Source organism: Mus caroli, chromosome 10 (genome assembly GCF_900094665.2).
Source record: "Mus caroli chromosome 10, CAROLI_EIJ_v1.1, whole genome shotgun sequence".
NCBI lineage: Eukaryota > Metazoa > Chordata > Mammalia > Rodentia > Muridae > Mus > Mus caroli.
In genome coordinates, this window is record NC_034579.1 from 16667342 (window position 1) to 16690437 (window position 23096).

Sequence of the window (23096 nt, forward strand, 5' to 3'; positions counted from 1 at the left end):
GCAAACTTTATATGCCCCAATATAGGGGAATGCCAGGGCCAAAAGAATGGGAATGGGTGGGTAGGGAAGTGGGGGGCGCTATGGGGGACTTTTGGGATAACATTGGAAATGTAATTGAGGAAAATATGTAATAAAAATATTAAAAATTAAAAAAAAAAGAAAAAAAAAGAAAATGTTGTCTTGAGGCGTCATTACTTAAACAAGCATTTGGAAAGAGAAAATGGAGGCACATGAGTGATATGGGTGATATACTGTAAATGTGTAAGTTACAAGTCAACCCAGTGGGGCATTCTAATCCTGATAAGTCAAAATCCAACCCCTGAACTTTCCCCTTTAAGTGTAGACCTGAATTTTAATGTCAGGTAAACATAAAATAGTTCTTACAACAGCCTTTCTTTAGTAACCAATAAAGATGATTTATAAATATTTCTGATTATTATTTCTATTATTACTTATTTCTACACTTGATCTTAGCCAAAAGGCCGAGAAGCGATTATTACTTATTTCTAAAGAGCAAACATGCACATGGAAATGTCTACTTGCTTGGACAACTTGAGGTGGTTTAATATTCAAAATATGCCAGAGCTCTTCATTATTCATTAAAGAAGATTCCATCAGAAATGGCTTGCAACTGTGGCTCACTTTGCTTATCTCAGAAACCAGAGGCAGGACGATCACTGAGAATCTGAGGCTAGCCTGGGCTACATAAGTCCCAGGGCAGTCAGAGCTACATCATAAGATGCTGTATTAAAAAAAATAAGAAACCAGGTCTGCAGACATTGCTCAGAAGGTACAAGTACTGGTTGTCTTGCAAAGGACATGGGTGTGGTTCCCAGCACCCATATGGCAGCTCACAATCATGAATAACTTCGATTCTCACACATCTGATGCACTCTCCTGGCCTCTGTAGGCACTGCACACATGCAGTGCACAGAACACACATAAAAATAAAAAGGCTTCATTTTATAAGTAACTGGCCTACAGCTTTGCTTAATGCTATGTAGGAGAAATAAATTTACAGAGTATTTCATGATCCTTTATAGCTCCATGGAAACTGCCCTTGAACTGCACAAGTACAAAAGGCCAAAGCTGTCGGTCATCTAAGACCTCTGTTGCTCTTAGAGAGGATGTCAGTGGTCTGTTATGGTTTCGTTCCTTCACACTGTAACCCTTTACCCTGCTGGTATCCTAAACACGTCCTTCCCATAATTTCCTTGTATCAAGGCTTTTGAGTGAGGCCTTTTACATCACCCTGGTCCTGTCACTGGTTGGCACCCATAGCTAAACCCATGTCCCTCGCATTTCAACTCTACAGACTCTCTTCATTAAAGTGTCAACACTTTTTTGCTTAAAAAAAAAAACAAAAAACACTTGTTCCTGTTACATTTGAGAATCACATTTGGGTTTCAAGAGTTGAATCTCATTGGATTGGAGGCCTTTTGAAAGGAAGAGACTGTTCCCATTGGTCTCTGGTCATCAATGTTCCATGCAGCACCGTGCACATGGGAAATGCCTAAAGAAATCTAGTTCATGAGATTATATGAAAGCTTTGCTCTGTCTTGAAGGCACTACACAGTTTCAAATAACACACCAATCTTTAAAAAGTTATCTTCATGTCTGTATAATGTTTCAATTTTCGATTCTCTTCCTAAGCACCATCAATCGATAATTGATTTTATCATCAATTTTAAAACGTCACTGTTCATTGTTTATCAACTTATTGCTAGATCACTGATATTTAGGGTTCACCCTATAATAGGCATTGCCTCATAAAATATCTCCTTCCATCGTGGAATAAAACCCTACATCTAGAAGGGAGAGGTGTTTCTATTTCTGCCTTGTAAGAAGAAGACTGGGGAGACGAAGCAGCTTGTATGAAGAGAGAGTGCACAGTCGGCATTTCAGAGCGGAGACTGGAACACAGACCGTCTGTGCTTGTGCTGAGTGTTAATGCAATATTGACTTCAGTGGATCCTATTACTCTGAAAATTACCAATCCAGCTCAATGTTTATATTGCAAATTTCAAACGTCTAATGCAAACATCCCATGTAAGCCAGACAGGTAATCAAGTTCTTCCAGAATATTCAAATGGTCACACCACTTAAGAGTATAAATGAAATCAAGTATGAAACAGCAGCAAAGTCACAAACTATTACAAATTAGAGAAAAAAAAAAACCCTCGATTAAAACAGGGAGAACGAGCCACAATATCATAAATTACAAATTAAGGATTTTTATTTTTATAGAGTCTTACTCTAAAAGTAAGAGAAATTGGGATAGAAAAATGAACCACATGCAATGTTTGCTTGTTTTTTTAAATTTCTTCTTATAAGAAAGTTTATAAGTTTACAGAGTATGGCTAACATATGAACTAAGAACTGAATCAACAACAATCATTCTTTAAGTATTCTCTATTCTTTTTGATTAACAGTTTATCTTCTGATATAATTATATAAGTTCTAAGGCTAATTGGAATTGAAGAGAGATCCATACATAAGAATCCAAGTATAGATATGGGGTTTGCAGTGGAGGAAGCTTGGGAGTCACTGACCTCCGCATGAAGCAGAGAACGGAGGGGTTTGCTACAGTTCTCTTGCTGACTTGGGGCCACTGTGAACAATTTTAAGGACTAAGCATCTATTACCCAGCACGGTCAGCTTTGCAGCACACGGTTTACCTTCTTGCCTTACCCGAACTGTTCTACTGGAACCAGAAATGAGTCTCTGCCAAACCCATACAGGCCAGAAATTAGTTCCCATTTCAAACTGGATTGGATGTAGTGCTTTGGAGTCACTCAAGGTGGCGGTGACATTTATGTGTCATTTAAGGTAATGAGCCATCAGCATGCTTTTCTGAGACAGTGGCTTGTTCCATAGAAGTCACAAAGTAGATAATTCAACATACAAAAATTGCCGTCACCCTATAATGGTTTGAGTATTCATTGGTGAAGAAGACAGACCTGAAAACCTGTCCCTCGCTAATGAACCTCTTACATATTCCTTATCAAGCCTGTTTAAACTAGACCTCAGCCAGAATCTATGCAGGGACACTCACAATTGAGTGGGAGGGGGCAGGAAGAGAGGAGACACTGAGGAAGAGAAGGACCAGGGGCTTGAGAATGTAAAATGTCTTAGGATGGCTCCCATCACACATATCAATACTGGGATGGCATAAAATTCCAAGGTAAAGTTTTGGAAATATGGGCTGTATATATTTTGCTTTCTTAGTTGGAAATTATGATTAACTTGAAGTAGTGCTATAAAAAAACATCACCTGAAAAAATTATGAAACTTAACAGTCCCTTAAAATATCAGACACCTTTCCCTTTGCAGTCAGAGACAGAATGTTTTCTCAAGAAGTGTTCCAGAAAGTGGTAAATATACCTCCACAAGCTCCTCTTAAAGGAAGAAATAACCCACTAATGCCTCACACAAGGCAAGAAGACACCTTCTGTGCAGTGTCATAGGCAGTTCTTCTTAACAAAGTACAAACGTGATCTCAGCTTTAGTGACATATGATAATAATGTGAATTTCTCTTGTTTAAGGAAATAAACCCTTCAGACTTTTTTTCCCATCGTCTCATACAGTGGAGTTCATGTGAGGCTGCAGGCTAATGGTGGATTGATCCATTTATATTGATACCAGGACAGCTTTATTTTGGTTTTCTTTTATCTGTGATTGCAAAGGACTTTATCAACATTTGAAGCAAGACTTGCATCAATTCCCTTAAAGGACAAATAGGAAAAAAGTCTAAATCCTCTTTAGTGCAAGGTCCTTAAGGGCATAGTTACACAACATTGTGCATTCTGGGTTGTAAATCGATAGTATTTACAGGTAACACGTAGTATGTTCTTCCTATGTATTCTCAATCAAGTAACATGTACGTGTCCTTCTGTGTTCTCAGTCAAAACATTCATTCTCATTTTTCCTTTGTACTGTTTAATTCTGTATAATCAGAACAAGGTAATGGAATCTACTAGGCTAATGACTGTCACACTGATCTTGCCAAAGACATCTGTAATTTGAAAGAGCAGACATCTCTCAGTTGACTTACAATAAATGACCTAGTTATGTAAGATGCTCAGGGTAGATTTTACTTGTTACTCAAGGTGCTCAATTAACTGTACTAGTTATGACAGTAGTTAGAAAACCACAAATGATTTATATTAATAGATTCTAAATCAATGAGTATATGTTTGATCATCACAAATGCCTATGGCAGCCACATAAAACACAATATCTCACAAGAAGAGGTGGGAAGGTGATTGGTCTTCACTTGAGTGAGGCCCTTTATTATCTTTCTCTTGACTAAGTAATTAGTTAACCATTTATAAGAGAAGCAGAACACAGGAAAATTCATTCAAAATCGAAGGTGTCCATGTCTTTGACAGCATCATATGTTAAACACTTATTCAAGTTACTGGATCAGATGGGCATAAGCAATGTAAACTTTCATGGTACTAAATTGATAAGTAGTCTATAGGCCTTTGCTTCCATTTCCTTATTCGTGAAAGGACTGAAACAATAGTTCAGCTGTAATTTTGTTTGTGTGGAAATTGAGTGAACTAAAGGATGAACAGATCAAACGTGGTCATTAGACACTTTCTCAAATCCAATGTTGGGACATACAGCTGGAGAAATATTTTTCTGCTTCTCTATCTATCTATCATCTATCTATCTATCTATCTATCTATCTATCTATCTATCTATCTATCTATCTATCTATCCATCAATGGTCTATCATCTATCTCTACCCATCCATATGTTATCTCTCTTTTACCATAATTTATAACTATTAACTTGAGATATTAGTGCTATTGAGGCATTTATAACTAAAATTATTATGCAGAGGGATGCTATAACCATTGCTCGCATGCTTCTAGTAAAATGTCCTGTTCCCTGTGGACTTATAAGCTTCCATCTTAAACATATGAGAGCATCAACATAGAAGCCCTCTATTGAATAACATCACAGAAAATAAGGAAGATTAAAAGGCTAGACAAATGTGGTATCTGTTTCATGTTTGTTTTTTGAGTCATGAGTGGCCTTTGCTTATTTATTTGGTTATTATCATGAGTTACGGCTGACTGAGATATTCTAATTCTCTGTTTTCCTTGCTGTGTCTGCTTTGAGGTCATCTTAAAGGCAATCTGCCTAGAGGAGTAAAAGGAAACGAATGATGCTAACACCAGTAGCTTAAGGCTGGAATGGACGTTATGCAAATAAAATTGGTGGGCTTATGTAGTTGCCCTTGCTGCTGTAAATTTGACATTACAATTAGTGTAAGACTCATGGGCATACTTTAGTGGCTCACAGATTCCTTAAGAGTCTATAGGTCAGTCTTTGCCTTACTGTAGTAGTTTGGACCATTTCTGACTTAGCGATTAATGTCACTTTCACTTACGGTATTAGTTTTTAATCTATAGTGAGTGAAACACTACTGACTGTATTGCTTAACAGGATAGTGTATATTATTGAGTCTGCAAAAGGATTAATGTTATATTCTCTCACGAGATACAATGATTATTGACTATATTATTGAAGATGCATTATAGGTAGTTGTGTTTACTTCAGGTTAGTTCAAATACTCCACTCCTCCCAGCCCTTGTAAATGAGGGTGTTTTATGGGTTTGGCTATTGTAATGCCTAATAGTTTTATTATCTATCTTATAATCTCAGGCTTACAGATGACAATGGGATTCTTCTTGCATTTAGATCACAATTTTTTTTTTTTATAAAAAAACAAAGCACTCAATTGCATTCTATACTGATGTCCCAAGAGCCACTGAGATTTAAAAGAATGGGCCCAAACTTATAATTACTACAATAAAATCATTTCTTATCATGTAGTGGTCCACAAAAATGATAGAGTGGTTTATAAGCTCAGAAGCGTCCTGACAAGCCTCTTTATAATGGAACAAGAGGCAGTCAGTGAGACACCAAGGCGACAGCGACTCCACAGGACACCGACATTCATAATACATGTGAATCAAGAAGTCCTCTTACCTAGCATGCAAACACATTTGACACTCTGTTCAGGGCTCTCAAACAAGACTTCGCCACACCTCTGCAACAGAAAGACAGCTCTAGTTACTTCAAGATTGCGAGTGAGGATTCTCAAGCCAATATAATATGCCCATGCAACTACCATCACCGTGATATTGTTCTATTCTTGTTTTCTTTAGTTACCTGGGCCTAGGGACTTCTGTCATAAAGAGAGATTTTCCTGGAGAAAAGCCTTTGAGAGGTCAGTCTAGGATTGGCTGTTCCAGGATGCTGCATGTCCCTGCCAACAGCGGCTCTGTGCTCCCATGAGAAGCCATGGCTTGGGTTGAACCTCATTTTTGACAGTTTCCATCTCAGTGAAACATTCAGTTACCAGGCCCAAAAGCCTGAGGCCAGTTACTCTCAGAGATAGTCCTTATTTAGCATTGATAATATTCTAAGTGACTCACTCTACACACAGATATAGATATTATCAAAGCTGAGTGGCCAATGCTGAACTCAAATCAGGGAAGGGATAAATAAGGAAATGAAACGCAGTGTAGAGCTTGTCTGAGCTCATAGATTCCGGGAATACCAACTTTCTTGTTCTAATTTGAACTTCAAGATGTTTGTGCAAGGCAAAACTTAACAATTCAAGCTGTTATTTAACAACAGGCCACTGCTGCATAATGAGTGGGATTGACCAGCAAGATTAGTATTTGTGTTTATAAATGAACTACCAAAACCATTACAAACATAAGCAATATGGTAGAAAATGGGTCAAAGTAATTCACAACAGGGAAATCCGAATGATCAATAAACCCAGAAAATATACTGAACTATATCAATATTTGGGAATGAATAAATTATATCAAGATAAAGTGAACTATTCCAATAATTGTGGATATATTGTACTAAGATAAAAGACTTTTAAAAACTCACTGATTTGACAAAATTTAGAAATCTGGAAATAATAAATATTTTCGGAAATCTGGAGTAATGTGAAGCTTTTTTTTTTTCATCCCTTTAGGGCTAGGGTATAAAATATTCACTGCAGAATTGGTAAATGTTTGTAAGATCTAGCAAAGTCAAAAAGCCATACATTGTGACAGAGAAGATGACTTTGTAGGATTTTAACTGGAATTATTTTCACATACAACTTCAGTGAAATATCATCTATGAGTTGAATTCTATAATTAAAGATGAAATAGGACTTTATAAACTCTAAAAGCATATATAACATGCAAAGGACTTATATAAAATACATACTATTTACATTATGAAATGCCAAACATACATAATTTTCCAATTATACAAAATGTATATTTATGTAATAAATGTATTAATAATAAATTATGTAATAAATGTATAAAAATGTAATACTAGAATTGGGGAGACAGTTTGATGGAGGACAGCAGTTGTACTGAAAAAATGAATATATAAGCTTGAACCCCTAGAATCCATGTGAAGAAACACACAGTAGAAAACATCTACAATCTTCTCACTTTTACTGTGGGGTGGGACACAAAGACATAGGATTCCTGAAGCCTGAGAGCCAGGTAGCCAGGCACGTAGTGAAACACAGCCAGACCCTACCTCAAAATGTGGTGGAAAGTTAGGGTCAACATCTGAAGTTGTCCACATACATGATTCATAAACACACACACACACACACACACACACACACACACACACACACAGAGAGAGAGAGAGAGAGAGAGAGAGAGAGAGAGAGTAAAGTATAATATCATGCTAAAAAGAACTCCATATACTATGAGGATGAAAACACCCAAAATAGCATCCATTTCTTATGAATACATTAATTTACTGAGAAAGAAAAACATGAACCGAATTACAAATGAGGCATCAAACATGGGATATGGAGAGGAGATTGCAGAGATAGGATTCAGGAAGGCATACGAGGTTTCCAACTTGTTCTGTAAGTATCTGTGTCTTCGATTATCCTTTAAACTCACACATAAAACATAACAAGAATGAATTGGCAACATCCAATGCTTTGAATATCAAAGCATTCTGTCTGATATAGGTCTGTATCAGTGTGTCCTTGGGGTCGTGGAGGCCATTATTGATAACTTGTTCATATCATTTACTAAATTATTTCCTTTTCATGTATTTTTAAATAAACCTCACTATTTAGCTCTGGGCCCTGCCTGGTCTGGAACTCTTTGTTATAGTTCAGGCTGGCCCTCAACTTACAAGAGATCCATCTGCCTCCACATCCTGGGTTCTGGGGTTAAGAGGAAGAAAGACCAGGTCTAGCTAGTTCCCTTACTCCGACAAAGACTGGCAGTCTAATAGTGTAATCTGATTTTCTTTCTTTCAAAGTTCATAGCTTGGTTAACTCCATTATTCCATGAAGGAAAAAGAAATCAACATTCCTCACAGCTAACTGTGAAATTTTCAGGGGGAGAGTTCTTGAGCCTAGGCATCAGTTTCTAGGTTGACCCTATGTGTAGGAGATGGCCATTGGATCCAAGTACTGGGAAGGAAGCAAGCTCTGGTGGAAATCAGAGGTAGAACAGTAGGGCAGGGAGGCTGGGGACCCTGGAAGGCTACAGGAAGGCTTTGGGCTGTAAAGGTAAGAGGGTGCTAGATTCTAGACAGAGGTCAGATCACGAGTGTCTGCTGACCCAGATGGCTCTGTATCAGGCCATTTAATCTTGTCTTGCTTCATCTCCTTGGATGTAGCATGGGGACGTTGATATGTGCCACCAAGGTAGGCCAGGGAGCAAATGTGTGGATTAATGACCCGTGCAGTCTGACCATGCTAGTTATTCCTGTTTTGTTTGTATTTTGACAGAGGTTAAGCCCTTTAGAATAGCCAGGTTCTATTTTCTGCATCACCTGCCTTTTAAAGTGGTATGTTTACAACCCCAACGAGTTAATCATTATTTCTAGATGAAAGGTCAGAGATTTCTAAAATGTTTCCAGCTTCTTAGCAGAATAATGCTCTATCAATGTCTTCTCTGGGTTAATGCTAAAGCCTGTATGCACACTGCCAGGGGATAGGTGCTCGTCTTTCAGTGCAGGGCCTTCCTGTGCATTGTGATCAGAAGGTTGCATGACTTCCCATGTCTATGATATGTTAAGGGAAGTTTGAGGTGTGTCTCTCAACAGGTATGTGTGCTTGGGCTGTCAGGATGCAGCTGGGAGGAGCGTCTGAGACAGTCCCTAACAGTCCTGGACTGTCTGGGTTCACTGACCAGACAAGCTCATTAGCAAGCAGCAAGGGGAGATGTTGTGGTCCTTTTCATGAGGATGTGATCTTCTGCTTCCCTGTCTTTATTTCTGTGACAATCTGGATGGTGGCTGAGGCACCTTTAATAGTTCCTGAGTTGGCTCATTCACAGGACTTGCCTCAAACCACATTCTCTCTAGTACCTTTTCTCATTAATGCCTATTTGTGTTTACCAGGTCTTCACTGCCAGGCTCCTGCTCACTGTGCAGCTCAGGGCCATGACCTAGTTTAGAAGATTAATTAGGTTAAGCCACTGTGTCCCCACTCCATACTGAACCAGACTCAGGCAAAGGCCCTGTGTCTTGCTGGGTTGTGAGGTCTGCAACCCCCCTCCTTTGATGATGTGGTCATGTTTGTTGGGATGCCTCATTTGGGCAACTTGATTCTGAATAACTTCTGGTTTTGATCATCAGAATTCTACTTCTTAGATAGTCCATCTTAGTTTCATTTTTCTGTGTCGGAAATAGCCAGATCATTTTGTTCCAGCCCAACAATTCCAGTGAAAACTCACCATAAATACCAAGGTATCACCACTGCAGTACCAATTCAAGTTTCTGGAACCATGCTAGCAACCAAGAGATCCTCCTAGCACAAGCTCATTCTTTTTGAGGCACATAGACCAAATATGGTTCAAGAGATTTTATGAGTGAGTCCATTATCTGCACAGGCCATAAAGAATCAACCAACTCCATTGTTATGTCCCTGACAGGCTTATTTGTAGCTTCTGTGTCTTGATGTGCCAGAGGTGAGAGGTTAACTAAAAATTTATGACTTTGCTAACATTCATTGAGTTTGAGAGCTAAAAATTGTTCTAAGTGTTGTCTAGCTACCATTTCATACTCTCATTATAGTCCTGTAACAGTAGAGAACTAAGGAGAGACAGGAGTACTCACTGGAGAATTCTCTCTCCAATGAGTGGGAATCTTTTTTTTTTTCAAGGCAGGGTTTCTCTGTGTAGCCTTGGCTGTCCTGTAACTCACTCTGTAGACCAGGTTGGCCTTGAACTCAGAAATCTACCTGCCTCTGCCTCCCAAGTGCTGGGATTAAACTGCTCACTGGGAATCTGTTGTTGACAACCGATGCACAACCAAGATTTATGGATTGCCAGGTACTTGGTTATTCCTTGTTGCACTGGCTGTGTAGACTTCCAGGTACTTGGTTATTCCTTGTTGCACTGGCTGTGTAGACTTCCAGGTACTTGGTTATTCCTTGTTGCACTGGCTGTGGAGATTGCCAGGTACTTGGTTATTCCTTGTTGCACTGGCTGTGTAGACTTCCAGGTACTTGGTTATTCCTTGTTGCACTGGCTGTGGGGATTGCCAGGTACTTGCTACTTTGTTGTTCCTCCTTGCACCTGCTACCTGGACTATGTCTGGAGGCATTCTCTTCACTTGCCCATTAGCTTCTGGCTTTTGTGCCAAAGAGCTCTCAGGTTTTTGATCACACGGATCCATTGCTACCTCATCTCATCTACTTTATCATCTGGGGTCAAACTTGCTCTCCTCTCTGTAAAATAGGGTGATGTTACCTATATCACAGATCGTTTCAGATTTAGCTTTAATTCATAGCAAGCAAGGAAGAGCTATTAAAACATTATAGGGACTGCAATATAGATTTAAGGATAAACAGTAAACTTATTCATTAACTTCTTGTGTTAATTCCTATAGTGTTTTTAAACATAAAGAAATACTTGGTATTTTAAGTCAGTATTTTGTAAGCTGTTTTTCAGTTAGTGTTAGTTAAGAGTTTTGTGTATTAAGTTTAGTGTTTGTAGTGGCTATTCCTGGTTGTCAACTTGACTCTATTTGGAATGAACTACAATCCAGAATTGGAAGGCTCACCAGTGACCCTTATCTGGAGGCTTGGAGATAGAAGTTTCTGATCTGGAACTTGGTATTGAGATCTTGAGGCATCGTGGTTATGGATTCCAGAAGATTAAATCTTCAAGTTCAGGGTCATCTGGGATTAAGGGTGTGGTGGAACACACCGTTAATTTGGGCTACACCTTCTGCTGGAGACAATATAAGGACACTGGAGAAAGGGAGTCTCGCTCTTGCTCCCTAGCCTGCTTGCCGTGTGGGACTGAGTAACTGTTAGATCCTTGGACTTCCATTCACAGCTACTACTGAACCATTGTTGGGAATTGGACTGCAGACTGTAAGTCATCAATAAATTCCTTTACTATATAGAGAACGTTCTATGACTCTAGAGAACGCTAACTAATACAGTGTTTGGCCTTTGTTCAGTGAAGTTTTAAAATATTGCATCTGTTATTCCCAATAGCCACAATATGACATGAATATCAATGGTTGAATGCACAAGGCAGTGAAACATTTCACAAAATAGAGTATTCTTTAGCCAGAGAAGGGAGGAAGGTAATTTTACCATTTGCTACAATGAGGATGGATAAGAGGGTATTGTACTAAGTTAAATAAGGTGAGGAGAGAACAATAAATATCACATGATCTCACCTATGTGTGCAATCTGAGAAAGTTGAATTCACAGGAGCAGAGAGCAGGACAGGGGCCACTGAGAGCCAGAGGGAGGAAAGGCTTCAATGGCTACAAGGTTTCTTCTAGACAGGGAGAATCCACTCAAGAGACCTGTGTATACCACACAATGACAATCATCACAATACATTGTACAGTTGAAAAATTGCTGAGAGTATATATTTTGTGTTCACACCAAAAAATGGTATGTGAGATAATGTGTCTGCATTCAGTCATTTCACAACTGTACATGTTTCAAGTCATTTTTATACCTTGAATATGTATCAAGTTTATTTTTACAACTAAAAAGTAATAATAAAAAAATCTTAAATTTAAAGCTGGCATCAATTTAAAGATAAAACTTTTAATTTCTACTAGCTAAAACTGTATACTCTGGTAAAGTATACAATAAAATATATTTCTCTTAAATAAATTGCATTTTATCATATTTCTTTCTCATTTTCTCATAGTTGTGAACATTGACATTAGGGGTAATTTTAGGGTCCTAGTGCGCAGGTGCCGAGACCTGACTTGGCAGAGACTATCTTCCCAGGCCTCGTGTTTGGTTCAGCACGGCCGAGATGAGGAGCCCCACAAAAGCTGAGCCTGAGTCTCCCGCAGAAGCACCTCAAGGTGACCACCATAGCCTGTTGGAGCACAGCCTGGAGTTCTTGGATTTCTAGGACATCTCAAAGCTGGAGCAGGAAGCGTGGCTCCAAGCCACGGAGAAGTTGTTTGGATGGCCCCAAAGCACCTAATCACTGGGCTTGGGGTGGGCCGAGAAGCTGCTAGGCCCTGCTACAGTCTGGCGCTGGCACAGCTGTTGCAATCTTTTGAAGACATTCCGTTGTGTGACATCCTGAGTTAGATACAAGAAAAATACAGTCTACAAGCAGTGCGCAAGGCACTGATAAGACCCACTCTCTTTGCAAACCTGTTTGGAGTGCTAGCCCGCTTTCAGTCAGGCCGCCTAGCGAAGGACAAAGGGGGCCCCGATCAAGTCCATGAGATTGCAGAAGGTCCTGTCCCATCACCTCAGCCACTTACAGGGGCAGCCAATAAAGGCTCTGGTGGACATCCTCTGCGAGGTCTCAGAGTCCATGTTCCCAGAGATCCTGCCAAAGCCCTCAAGGGTGGCATGAAAGTGATCTTCAGCTCTCCCGAGTACTTGGAGCTCTTCCTCTCAGCTCTGCTCACGTAGTCTCAGAAGACAATATTCCCAGTCTGGTGACATACTGAAGGTGGCAGCCAGCTCTGTAAGAAGGAGCGTAAGGTGCCTGATGCAGCTCTTGGACCTGCTCTGCCTGGCGCCTAATAGAGTCTGTTTTGAGGATCCTGAGTGGGAGCAGCTGATTATCCAACTCTTGGGAAAGGCCACCCAGACCCCGCAGACTCTCGGGGAGGCACAGAGCATGGGGGAGCACCAGGGGGAGCTATCCATCTTGGAGCTGCTGAACACTTTCTTCAGGACATTCAAGCTGTCTGAGGACCTCACTGCTCTCTTGGGCATACTTCAGAGCAAGCAACAGAGGCTGCAGCAAAGCCTGCAGCTGGGGAATCACTCGTCTGGCTCCCGTTGCCTCTATGATCTCTACTGGTCAAGCCAGGATGCTAGAAGGTTGCTAGGAGTCCAGCATCCAAAGTTAGAAAAGAAGAGTGCCAAGGATATCCCTAGCAACACTCCATTAGCACAAAGCAGAAGAAAGGGGAATTCTTGTCAGAGACCAAGAAGTGAGAGAAACTTAAATCTGAGGGTACCATGCCGGAAAAGAACGCTGTGTCACAGCAGCATGAAGTGACAGAGGGCGCCATGCCTGCTGCCACTGGCAAAGACCAGACCCCCAGCACAGGCAAGAAGAACAGGAAGGGGATGAAGGCCAGCACCCCATCCCAGATGAATGGGATAACTATGGCCAAGAGTCCAGCTCCCAATAACCCCACCCTAAGTCCCAGCACCCCTGCCAAGACCCCAAAACTGCAGAAGAAAAGAGAAGCTGTCACAGGTGACCGGAACCACTCCTGTGTTCCCCACTCCCCCCAGAGAGTCTGAAAGCAAAAAGCATCATCAGAAGGCTCTCAGCACAGAGGAGGTCATAAGAAAGCCCCCTACCCCCACCCAGTCTGCCCCACCAAAGAAAAAAAATCAAGACTGTCTCTGGTGTGCAGGAGCCCCAGCCTGTTACAGAGTGTGGTCAAGAAGAGGAGAGTGGCCAGGAGGAGAGTGTGTATAGTCTGTTACCCTGCCGTCAGCAGCCCTAGAGACTCCTATTTTTTTCACCAATATTTTAATAAACAAGCCATAATATATGACACCAAAAAGGGAGTAATTTTAGCAAACACATTTAAACTCTCAACAAGTTTATTTTTCTTAAAAATTGTATCTGATGTGATACTATTCAAGTTACTACTACTATACTCATTAGGAATTGTTAAGGGCAGCAACAGACTCAGAGCCTGTTCTCATTGTCATTTTCTTAAGGGAACTGATAATTTCTTGTTGTTGCTGTCTCAAGTAAGTTGTAACATATCTTTTTTTCTTTTCTGAAACTTGCTATCACTGGTGTCCAGAAGCCTCTCTTAGCCTGCAGGCCTCCAGTAACTAGTCTGTCTAGAAAACGTGTCTTCCTACCTGAGGAGGGAGGGGCAGCCGCCCACAACTGAAGATGGAGACCCTCAGCACTGTGAAGCTTCTGTCTGTGTTAGCAGAGGCAATAACAGTTTATTGTTAAAGTGCATAATGTTAAATACGATCAGAAAATAAAAGATGTGATTCTCTGATTTTTGCTCTTCCACATTTATCGTTTTCTTGTTTTTAGAATGATTTAATAAAGGGAACCGAGTTTTGTAAAATCACTGGAGGATCAGGCTATAGTCTGGGCCTCCACGAATGACTGCCAACAGACTCAGCTGGCCATAAGCTCAGTAGGCTGGTGGACCACGATTGGGAAAGCGGAGAATGGGCAAGCACCAGGGAATTGTTGACTTTAAGAAAACAGCACGTGGCAGCCATCCAGAGATCACAAGACTTTCGGCAGAACGGCCTCTTGAAATCCGTAAAGCCAGTGACTGAATATTGAACGTTCCTGTAGAAAACCCAACCTCTCTCTGACTGTGTTTGAAACACTCACAAACAAAACTGAAACAAACCCTCTACATAGGTCAGGCTCACTTGGGAAAAATAAGCAAGCAAGCAAGCAAGCAAGCAAACAAACATCAAAGCTGAGTTTTCCAGGCACTAACCATGGTGAGACCGTTGGGAGGTTGCTGTACTTTGGTGGAAAGAGAAATATGTCTTGTCTGTCCCAAAGGAGCAACAAAGGCTCTGCGGGGCTAGAGCTTCATCACTGGCTGAAGCCTTCAACCCGGCTCAGTCCATCTGTGAACACATCCATCCTGTAAGTCTACCCTCTAGAATGGAATGTAAATGAGACACATGCCCATATGTATATTTGGGCTTGCATCTGTCCTATTTGCTTACTCCCCTGGTCCTCAAATGTCTAGGATAATGACTTATATCAATGCATACTCCCAATGTTTAGGTAGTGAATGGGCAACACACTCCTTATGTGGTTTTGGGGTATATAATGGTGTTATCTGTGTTAGCCTGAGAGGGGATATACTGTTGGGCCATTTATGCTTATGTGTTAGTAAGTGCTGCTGTATAGACAGAGACACACTGTATGCAGACACAAGGGGTGATAAGTGTTCAAATCTGACCTGAGAAGATATTTTTTTTTAAAAAAATTTTAAATTGATTGTGGCCGTGCATCCCTGTGATTCCAATATTGGAGAATCAGAAGGATCATAGTCTAGAGAGCAACTGGGAATACATATCATATTCAAGGTCTGTATTAACAATTGTAAGACCCCAAAGCCCCAACACATGTGATATAGCTCAATTGGTAGAGCCCTTACCTAATAGCATAAGGCTCTGTATTCAATTCTCAGTACCACAAACAAACAATTCAAGACAAACAAATAATAAACCCTAGCCAACTCTGGTTTGTTTCCTGTCTTACAGTTTCCTAAAGCAGACAACAGAATGGTTGTTATTAATACTTGGTCCATAGAAGGCAGGACTAGGGCAAAACCACCTTAGGTCTGAAGAGCAATCAGGGAGTAAGTCTTCTATTGAGACTGAACTCCTAAAACGGGGCACAAGCATTGGGAGTTTGGAATCCATTAATGTTATCCAAATGAGCGAATGAATAAACGAATACTCAAGAGGTTGGTAGAGTGCCGAATTTGTACCCGTGCCATGTTGTGAATGCCCTGCCCTCTGATAGCCCAGTATGATGACAGAATATACAAACTAAAGGACTACTTCAGTTATGACACCTAGCCCTGATGGGCTGTCACAGAAAAAGAGGTGACCCTGTGGTTGGGTCTGGCAGGTAAGCAAGCCTGAGCTATCAAGAGATACCTCCCACCCCCATCACGGCAGAAGATGCCCAAGCAAAGCTTGTAGGATCAGATACATTGTCTCCAAAGACTAGGGCAAAACCATGGTGGGTCTCAGCAGCGAGCTTCATGAAACTGGTAGCCATGAGTGAGACTGGAGGGGCCAGTAGTGAATTGAAAGTTGTTCCCAGCTTGGAGGAAGGCTTGCTTTTGGAAAGTGGGATTTTTAATGAATTCTTTTAGTTTTGTAAACAAACAATGGTAATATAATGACATTAGATATCTCTTACCAATGATATTGCCTGCGTTCCTTTTGCTTGTTTTAGCCTTAAAAAAGGCACTGGAGTCTAAGGTGTTCCTTGTTCTGTTTTCTTGAATTATTTCATAGAATAGTTATGACCCAAAGGATTCTCTAGCCTCCCAGTGCAAAGCTCACACAAGGCTGACTGCCGCTACTGTGGAAGCCATTAGCACCTTGTGTGGAGACACAGCAGTTTCTCTGCTCCGGGAGAATGTGTTTCCAGGGTCTCCTTCTTTACAGTGGCTGCAGTCCACAGTTTTTTGCTCAATCCTGCCTACTGCGTGGGTGGCACAGTTAGGCCTGCGTCTCTGAGCACTGTGGCAGCCTCAGCACTTTGGGACCAGAGGCCAACAGATTTGGAACTAGGGCAGATTTTAGCCCAGGCTCATGTTTTTCTCCCTAAGCTTTTCCAGTGAAGGAGCCGATTTCCATCCTATTGCAGGCTGTTAAAACGTCAGACTAATAAGTTTTCAACAATCTGTCAGTGCAGATCTCCAGCAACAAGCTGGCATTGCCTTTGGATCCTGGCCTCGTGCTCCAACCCAACCTCAGCCAGTCAAAATAAGAGACACAACAGCAAACGAGAGGGAAAAGAAAATCAGATAATCATCTCAAGCCAAGCAGAAATTCTTAACAAATCCATTGTTGCCAATTGCCAACAGCAACTCTGTGGTCTGACTAACCTGGTGTGACCCTCAGGAAGGGCCATCTCTCCAAAAGCTCTAATTAGCTATGGTCAGGAGTGGCTTGAACGATATTAATGCCATTGCTATTGGGAAATGAGCCTACCTGCTTTTAACAGCTTTGTTTTTTCCTTCAGTCAAATAACAAAATGTTAGTTCAATGGCGTATGCTTTCTATTAGAGAGCGGCCAGCAGCAACACTCTCCAGAGTGTCGCTCAGCATTTTATTACAAACCCCTATTTTTAAATGTTTAAAAACTACTTATTACGAACCAAAACTTGGAAAACCCAGGAGAAGGAGAAGGAGAAGGAGAAGGAGAAGGAGAAAGAGAGAGAGAGAGAGAGAGAGAGAGAGAGAGAGAGAGAGAGAGAGAAAATTACTAAGCAAATGCCCAGAGTGAACTGTTTTATCATTCTGACCCCAGGCAGTAGCAGACAGCAGAATGGCTATGTCCTTCTGGTCGACCTCCTTTGGAGAGCTGCTGGGGTCAGATGGCACACAGGGTTGGAAGCTGGCATGCATCAAAATGCACTGTGGAAACTGCTGTTTTCACCATGTCAGTAATGTGACTCTAGCCTCCAGGCAGACATACTTCTAGCAAAACTGCACCTTAGGATTGGTGGCCGGAAGCAGAGCAGAGACCTCTCTCTCAAGTACATCAAGCTATTGCAACTGGGTAGACATCTGGGTCCAAGTATTTTGGGAAGAATCCTGGTATGAGCTCTGAAAAACACTGAATATATCAGATTCAAATACATAAACTCCAAATCTGAACAGTGGAAAACTTGAGTGAGAATTTTGCAGTGCAGTCTAATCTTTTATTTATCACTTTTGAGTCTCAAGGGTTGATTACCAGCCATAGCCATAAATGTTTAATGCATATATCGTGAGTTATTAAAGGTGAAGTCGAAAAAAAGAGGAAGAAACAGAAAGAGGCATAGGAGGACAGATAAGTAAACATAATGAAAAACACTTAGCACATTGAACGACCTGTGGCCTATTTGGCTTATATTTTTGACTCTCATTGTGGGGGTGAGGGAGGAATAATGCTCATTATAATGTGTGTGTGTGTCTCTGTGTGTGTGTATATATATATATAATATGTGTGTAGCAATTTGAATGAAGTGGTCCTATAGACTCATGTATTGGAGCCTTGGTCCCCAGTTGGTGAAACTGGTAGGGATTGAGAGGTGTGGCCTTGTTGAAGGAGGTGTGTCACTGGGGTAGGAGTGGGCTTTGAGGTTTCAAAAGCCTATATATCTTTTCTAGTTCTCTCTTTCTCTCTCTCTCTCTCTCTCTCTCTCTCTCTCTCTCTCTCTCTCTCTCTCTCTCTGTCTCTCTCGGGTGAAGGACCTAACTGAGTTTAGGAAAGAGTGTCTTCACAGGGGGGCAAGTTGACCACACCCCAGTGGGCATGGAAAAGCCTCAGGAAGATTGTGTAAGGATAAAGGAGAGAAGAAACAATGCTACATCACTTTTCAGTTGAGATTGAAGCACAAGGTAAACTTGGGAGGTATTTATTCTAAGCAACATAATTATAGATGCAAAAATCTAAAGGTAATTAAGGAAATGAAGGGAGTCAAGAGTAGGTACAAAGGTATGGGGAGGAGCTAATCTTAAGTACCCTGGATCTGAGAAATGCGAAGCCTGAGAAGGCTTGCAGGACTGTCAGGACCATGCAGGATTCCACTTCATTGAGTCACTGCAAGTCACAGAGCCTTTACCCCAGGCAGTAGAGTGTTGCTTAAGGTTGTATAATGGGAGTACAGTTTAACAGCTGTGCATGCTGAGAAAGCTGTTGTCATATAGAAGAGAAGAGAAGCGGAGGGGAGGGGAGAGGAGGGGAGGGGAAAGGAGGGGAGGGGAGGACCAGAATGGGAATCCATGTGTTTCCTCTGTCCCAAACAGAACATGTAGCAAGTCCTCATCATGTATCACTGACATCCCTGGAACCCCAACATAGTGAACACTGGGAATACCTGCCTTTCCATCTTTCCTGTGTCACCAAGTAAGTACTGACAGTTGTTACACAACAAATATATCTTCATAATTGCTAAGCTCCAGCCATCTGGCCAGACTGTCTATGCTTTAAACCTCACCTTTCTTTATTTACCCTGCAATTTTCAAGCTACTTTATGCGGTTTTGCAGATGGCAGAAGCTTAATAGATAATATCATCAATGAATGCCCCCAGATCTTTGCAGAGGCGTCGTCGTGATTCGGAGACTCATGGTAACCCATCCAGACTGCAGCTGAAGGGTTATTTACTCAGGACAAAGGAGTAGTTATAACGGGATCCTTGCAGCCCAGTGCCACAAGGTTTCTGTACATAAACCAACAATTAAATGTAATCCTATATACTTACAGTTTTAAAAGAAATTCAAACCAGTTCTTGGAACTAAAGAAGCCAGTGCTAGAGAAAATGACTTCCAGAACATGAAGCCCAACATGTGAACACAGGACCTCTGAGCCACAAAGGAACACACGCTTTTCCATGGGGAAAAGGGCTAGTTGTATAACTAGCTACAAGAGGCCAAAGACTCAGATATTCTCAGGGACAATCAAGAAACGATTACTGGTCAAATCATATCGGTCATCTTCATAAGGACAGCTCTGAGACACAGATCTGGTCTTGAGCAGGCTATAAATTCTACTTGCAATCAACCCTCAGCTAGAGCTGAAAAATCCAGTATCTCAGAAAATGACTGCCTGATTTAATGAGCTTCAGGCGAGCATGAAACACTGGGTATTGTGCAGACAGTTTTATTTTGCTTTGACATCACATATTTATCCCTACCACACACTTTGACAAAGCAAACATTTGAAAGACATCTCATTTTGACTCTCTTCACTAAGATAGGAATTTTTCTCTAAATTCTTGCTATTCTCCAACACCTAGATGAAATTCTATAATATCTTAAATTCTCAATGAATATCACTCAATAAACTGAATGAGTGAGCTGGTATAAAATTACATGGAGACATTCATTTTTACATGGTAGTCAAGTTAAAAGCTGCAAGATGCTGAGACATGATTGTGTGCATGTGAGTGCACATGTGTGTGTATATGAGTGTGTGTGCTGTGTGTGTCCATGCATGCATGTGTGCCTATGTGCATACATATTTGTGCATGTGTGCATGTGTGCACCTGCATGTGCACGTGTTTGTGTGTATGCACTTGCATGTGTGTGTGTGTTGAAGAAAAAACCAGGCAATATCTGCACTCACAGCAGAGTTATACTTTAAAATAAATTCAAATCACCAGTTTGATGTCGTTATTCTTCTAAGAGATTGCTGTGCATGGGATTTACTGTGCGTCCTACTTGAGGGTAAAGACTTCTCAAAGTATTATAGTTTTAAAACATAACTCTCTGGAAAACCAGCAAATTCTCTCTCTGTGTGTGTATGTCTCTCTACTCCCAGGTCCCTGCAGACTATATAGAGAGAGTGAATTCAACCATGCAATGAAGAACACTTCTGAGGTACCACTGTATGCCAAACATTTTCAGATGCCACTATTCAAAGCTGCCACTCAGATCCCATATTTATATAACCTAGGCTTGGAATTTGAAGGCTTATGAATTAATAAATGGGATTAATGTGCATTATTTTAGCACCCTGATATACATTTCTAAATCTTATAGCTATTTTTGTAAATGGCAAATAATACCAAAATGAAACAAAGAGACAAAATTTGTTTTAATTGGTCAAGACTTACACCAGAAAAGCAGTGGCAGTGTCGTCTCCTTAACCCATCAGATAGTTCAAGCATTTGTGTAGAAGGTTGTATAAGGGCCCTTTGGGGCTGCCTTGTAGGTCCTGCTTTGTTATGAGTTCTCTGTCATTGCTCTGCAACCTCTTCATAAGCAGAGATGACTGTTGATTCTAATGTGAATTTTTATAGCATTCATGTTCTTGTGGGAGAACTTAGTAATGAGAATGCAAACACCAAAGAGGCAGCGCCTCAACAGAGATGAGTAAGATGCTTCTGTCATTGATTTACCTGTACATTGTTAAAACTTGGCCAGGGGTAAATTTAGTTTATGGGGATCACAATGTTAGTTATAGGATCTGAAGAGAGGACTCCTTAAGAAAAGGAGGAAAACAGGCAGGTGCGACAGTAATTGTGTCCTGGAAAGTATCAATGAACTTGGTTGAAGAATTTAGGAATTCTGATGATCATATTTTGTCAGCTTGATTAGCTCTAGGATTAACTAAGAGACAAACTTCTTTGTGAATTGGTGAGGGTATTTCTGGAAGAATCAACTAAGGGGGAAGAGATTCCTCTAGAGGGATCAGCACCTTCCAACAGTGGCCCAGATACAAAGAAGTTTGAGGGAACGGGAGAGCTGTGTTTGCTTGCCCACTTTCACTCACTGCTGGCGAATGCATCTACTTTCTTGAAGCTTCAGCTGTTGCCATCTCTCATTGACAGTGGACCTTGCTGCTTCAGCCTTCTAGTGTAGACTTAAGACCAGCAGTTCTTCAGGTTTTCAGTGTCAGACTGGGACTGTTAGGCATACAGACTTAGGAGCTTGGAGGTCTTCAGCTTTTCTAGTTTACAGATAGGCACTGTTAGATTAACCACCTTATATTCTGTAAGCCAATCTGATAAATCTCCTCTGTAATATATATTCACCGAATCAGTTCTGTTTCTCTGGAGAACTCTGACTAAACACTTCTCTAAGTTATTGTAATTTATGTATATGTATAGTACATTTATATATTATATGTTTAACATATTCCTCTCCATACTCCCCAGTCACCTCTTTCCACTTTCTACTTTAATTTAAAAATTTTCTTAGACTATTCTGCATGTGGGTCTAATTTATTTTTATATCCCACTATGACTCTGGAATAGTATATATTATTGTATATATCTTTCTTTACATCAAAGCTAATAAAGTTTTTAATAAGCACCTATTTAAAGTCTTATTACTACAGTGCTTTTTTTCTACAGAAGTTTTGTGCTTGATACCCATGTTTTATATATATCTTTTACAGAGATCACCATCCTCCATATGTTTATACTGCAAAGGGTATGAACCTAGCCAAAAGCTTTCAGTAAACCCCTCAAAATGTTCTCTCAGAAGCATGCAGTACATAGTACTGAACCAATGCTTAGTTGAATCGATAAGTAAAGGTTTAGAACTATGGAACCTGGTTCAAAATAAAGCTCAAAAGTCATAATCTGGTTATGTTTTTCAGTTAACTGCTTATTGGATACATACTTTTATGTGAAATGATTATTGATATTTAGTTTATTTTAAAATTGTGGCCTGTGTTCTTCTTTTATGTTTTGAAAGGAATGCAGTGTCTTTCCTGGCCTTTAGCAGAATGCAAAGCATTTAATGTTAAAAGGTAAGAAATTCAGCTATTGAAAATGGGAGTTTTGAATATGTGGTTAGTTGAGCTGGTAATAACACTTTCTTACAAGGAAACTGTTTGATCGTCCCTAGAGTCATTGTGAAATGGCTCTGATAAGGGTGTCCTTGAAAAGTGAAATATGGCATGCTGTCAATTGCATGCACAATGCCAACAGTCTCAGAAGTCTTACTGTGGTGAGCGAATAACAAATGGATGTATCTTATAATCTTTATGATGCATGGTCCCCTAAGATACCCCATGCAACTAAATAGCCTGACAATAAATTCTATGGCATGTTTAGTTTTGGCAGATGTTTCATGTATCCCCAGCAGTACGCACACAAGAGTGACCTAGAACTTCTGGTCCTTCTGTTTCCACCTCACCAGTGCTGGGATTACTGTAATTACTACACCCCACTCATGCAGAGCTCAGGATTGAACCCAGGGCCTCATGAACACAAGGCAAGGACACTACCAACTAAACCACACACCTGGTTCTTGCCTGTTTGACCATACCTCAGTTGTGTAAACCTGAATCTAAGGTGTCTCATTTGACTCTTGCTTTTCAATCGCGTGCTACTTTGGGTTTTACTGAGCTACTTTCTGAAGTC

At 40.7% G+C, this 23096-nt stretch overlaps 1 protein-coding gene and 1 pseudogene across 1 annotated transcript in view; both read right to left on the reverse strand.

The window, feature by feature from the left end:
* Positions 1-23096, reverse strand: part of Pde7b (phosphodiesterase 7B) — a 318247-nt gene that overhangs the window by 218179 nt on the left and 76972 nt on the right. The window contains exon 2 of the mRNA XM_021174159.2: positions 6008-6068. Within this exon, the coding sequence (XP_021029818.1) occupies positions 6008-6068 (61 nt within the window). The remainder of the gene's footprint in view (positions 1-6007; positions 6069-23096) is intronic.
* On the reverse strand, positions 408-494 carry LOC115032269 (annotated as a pseudogene).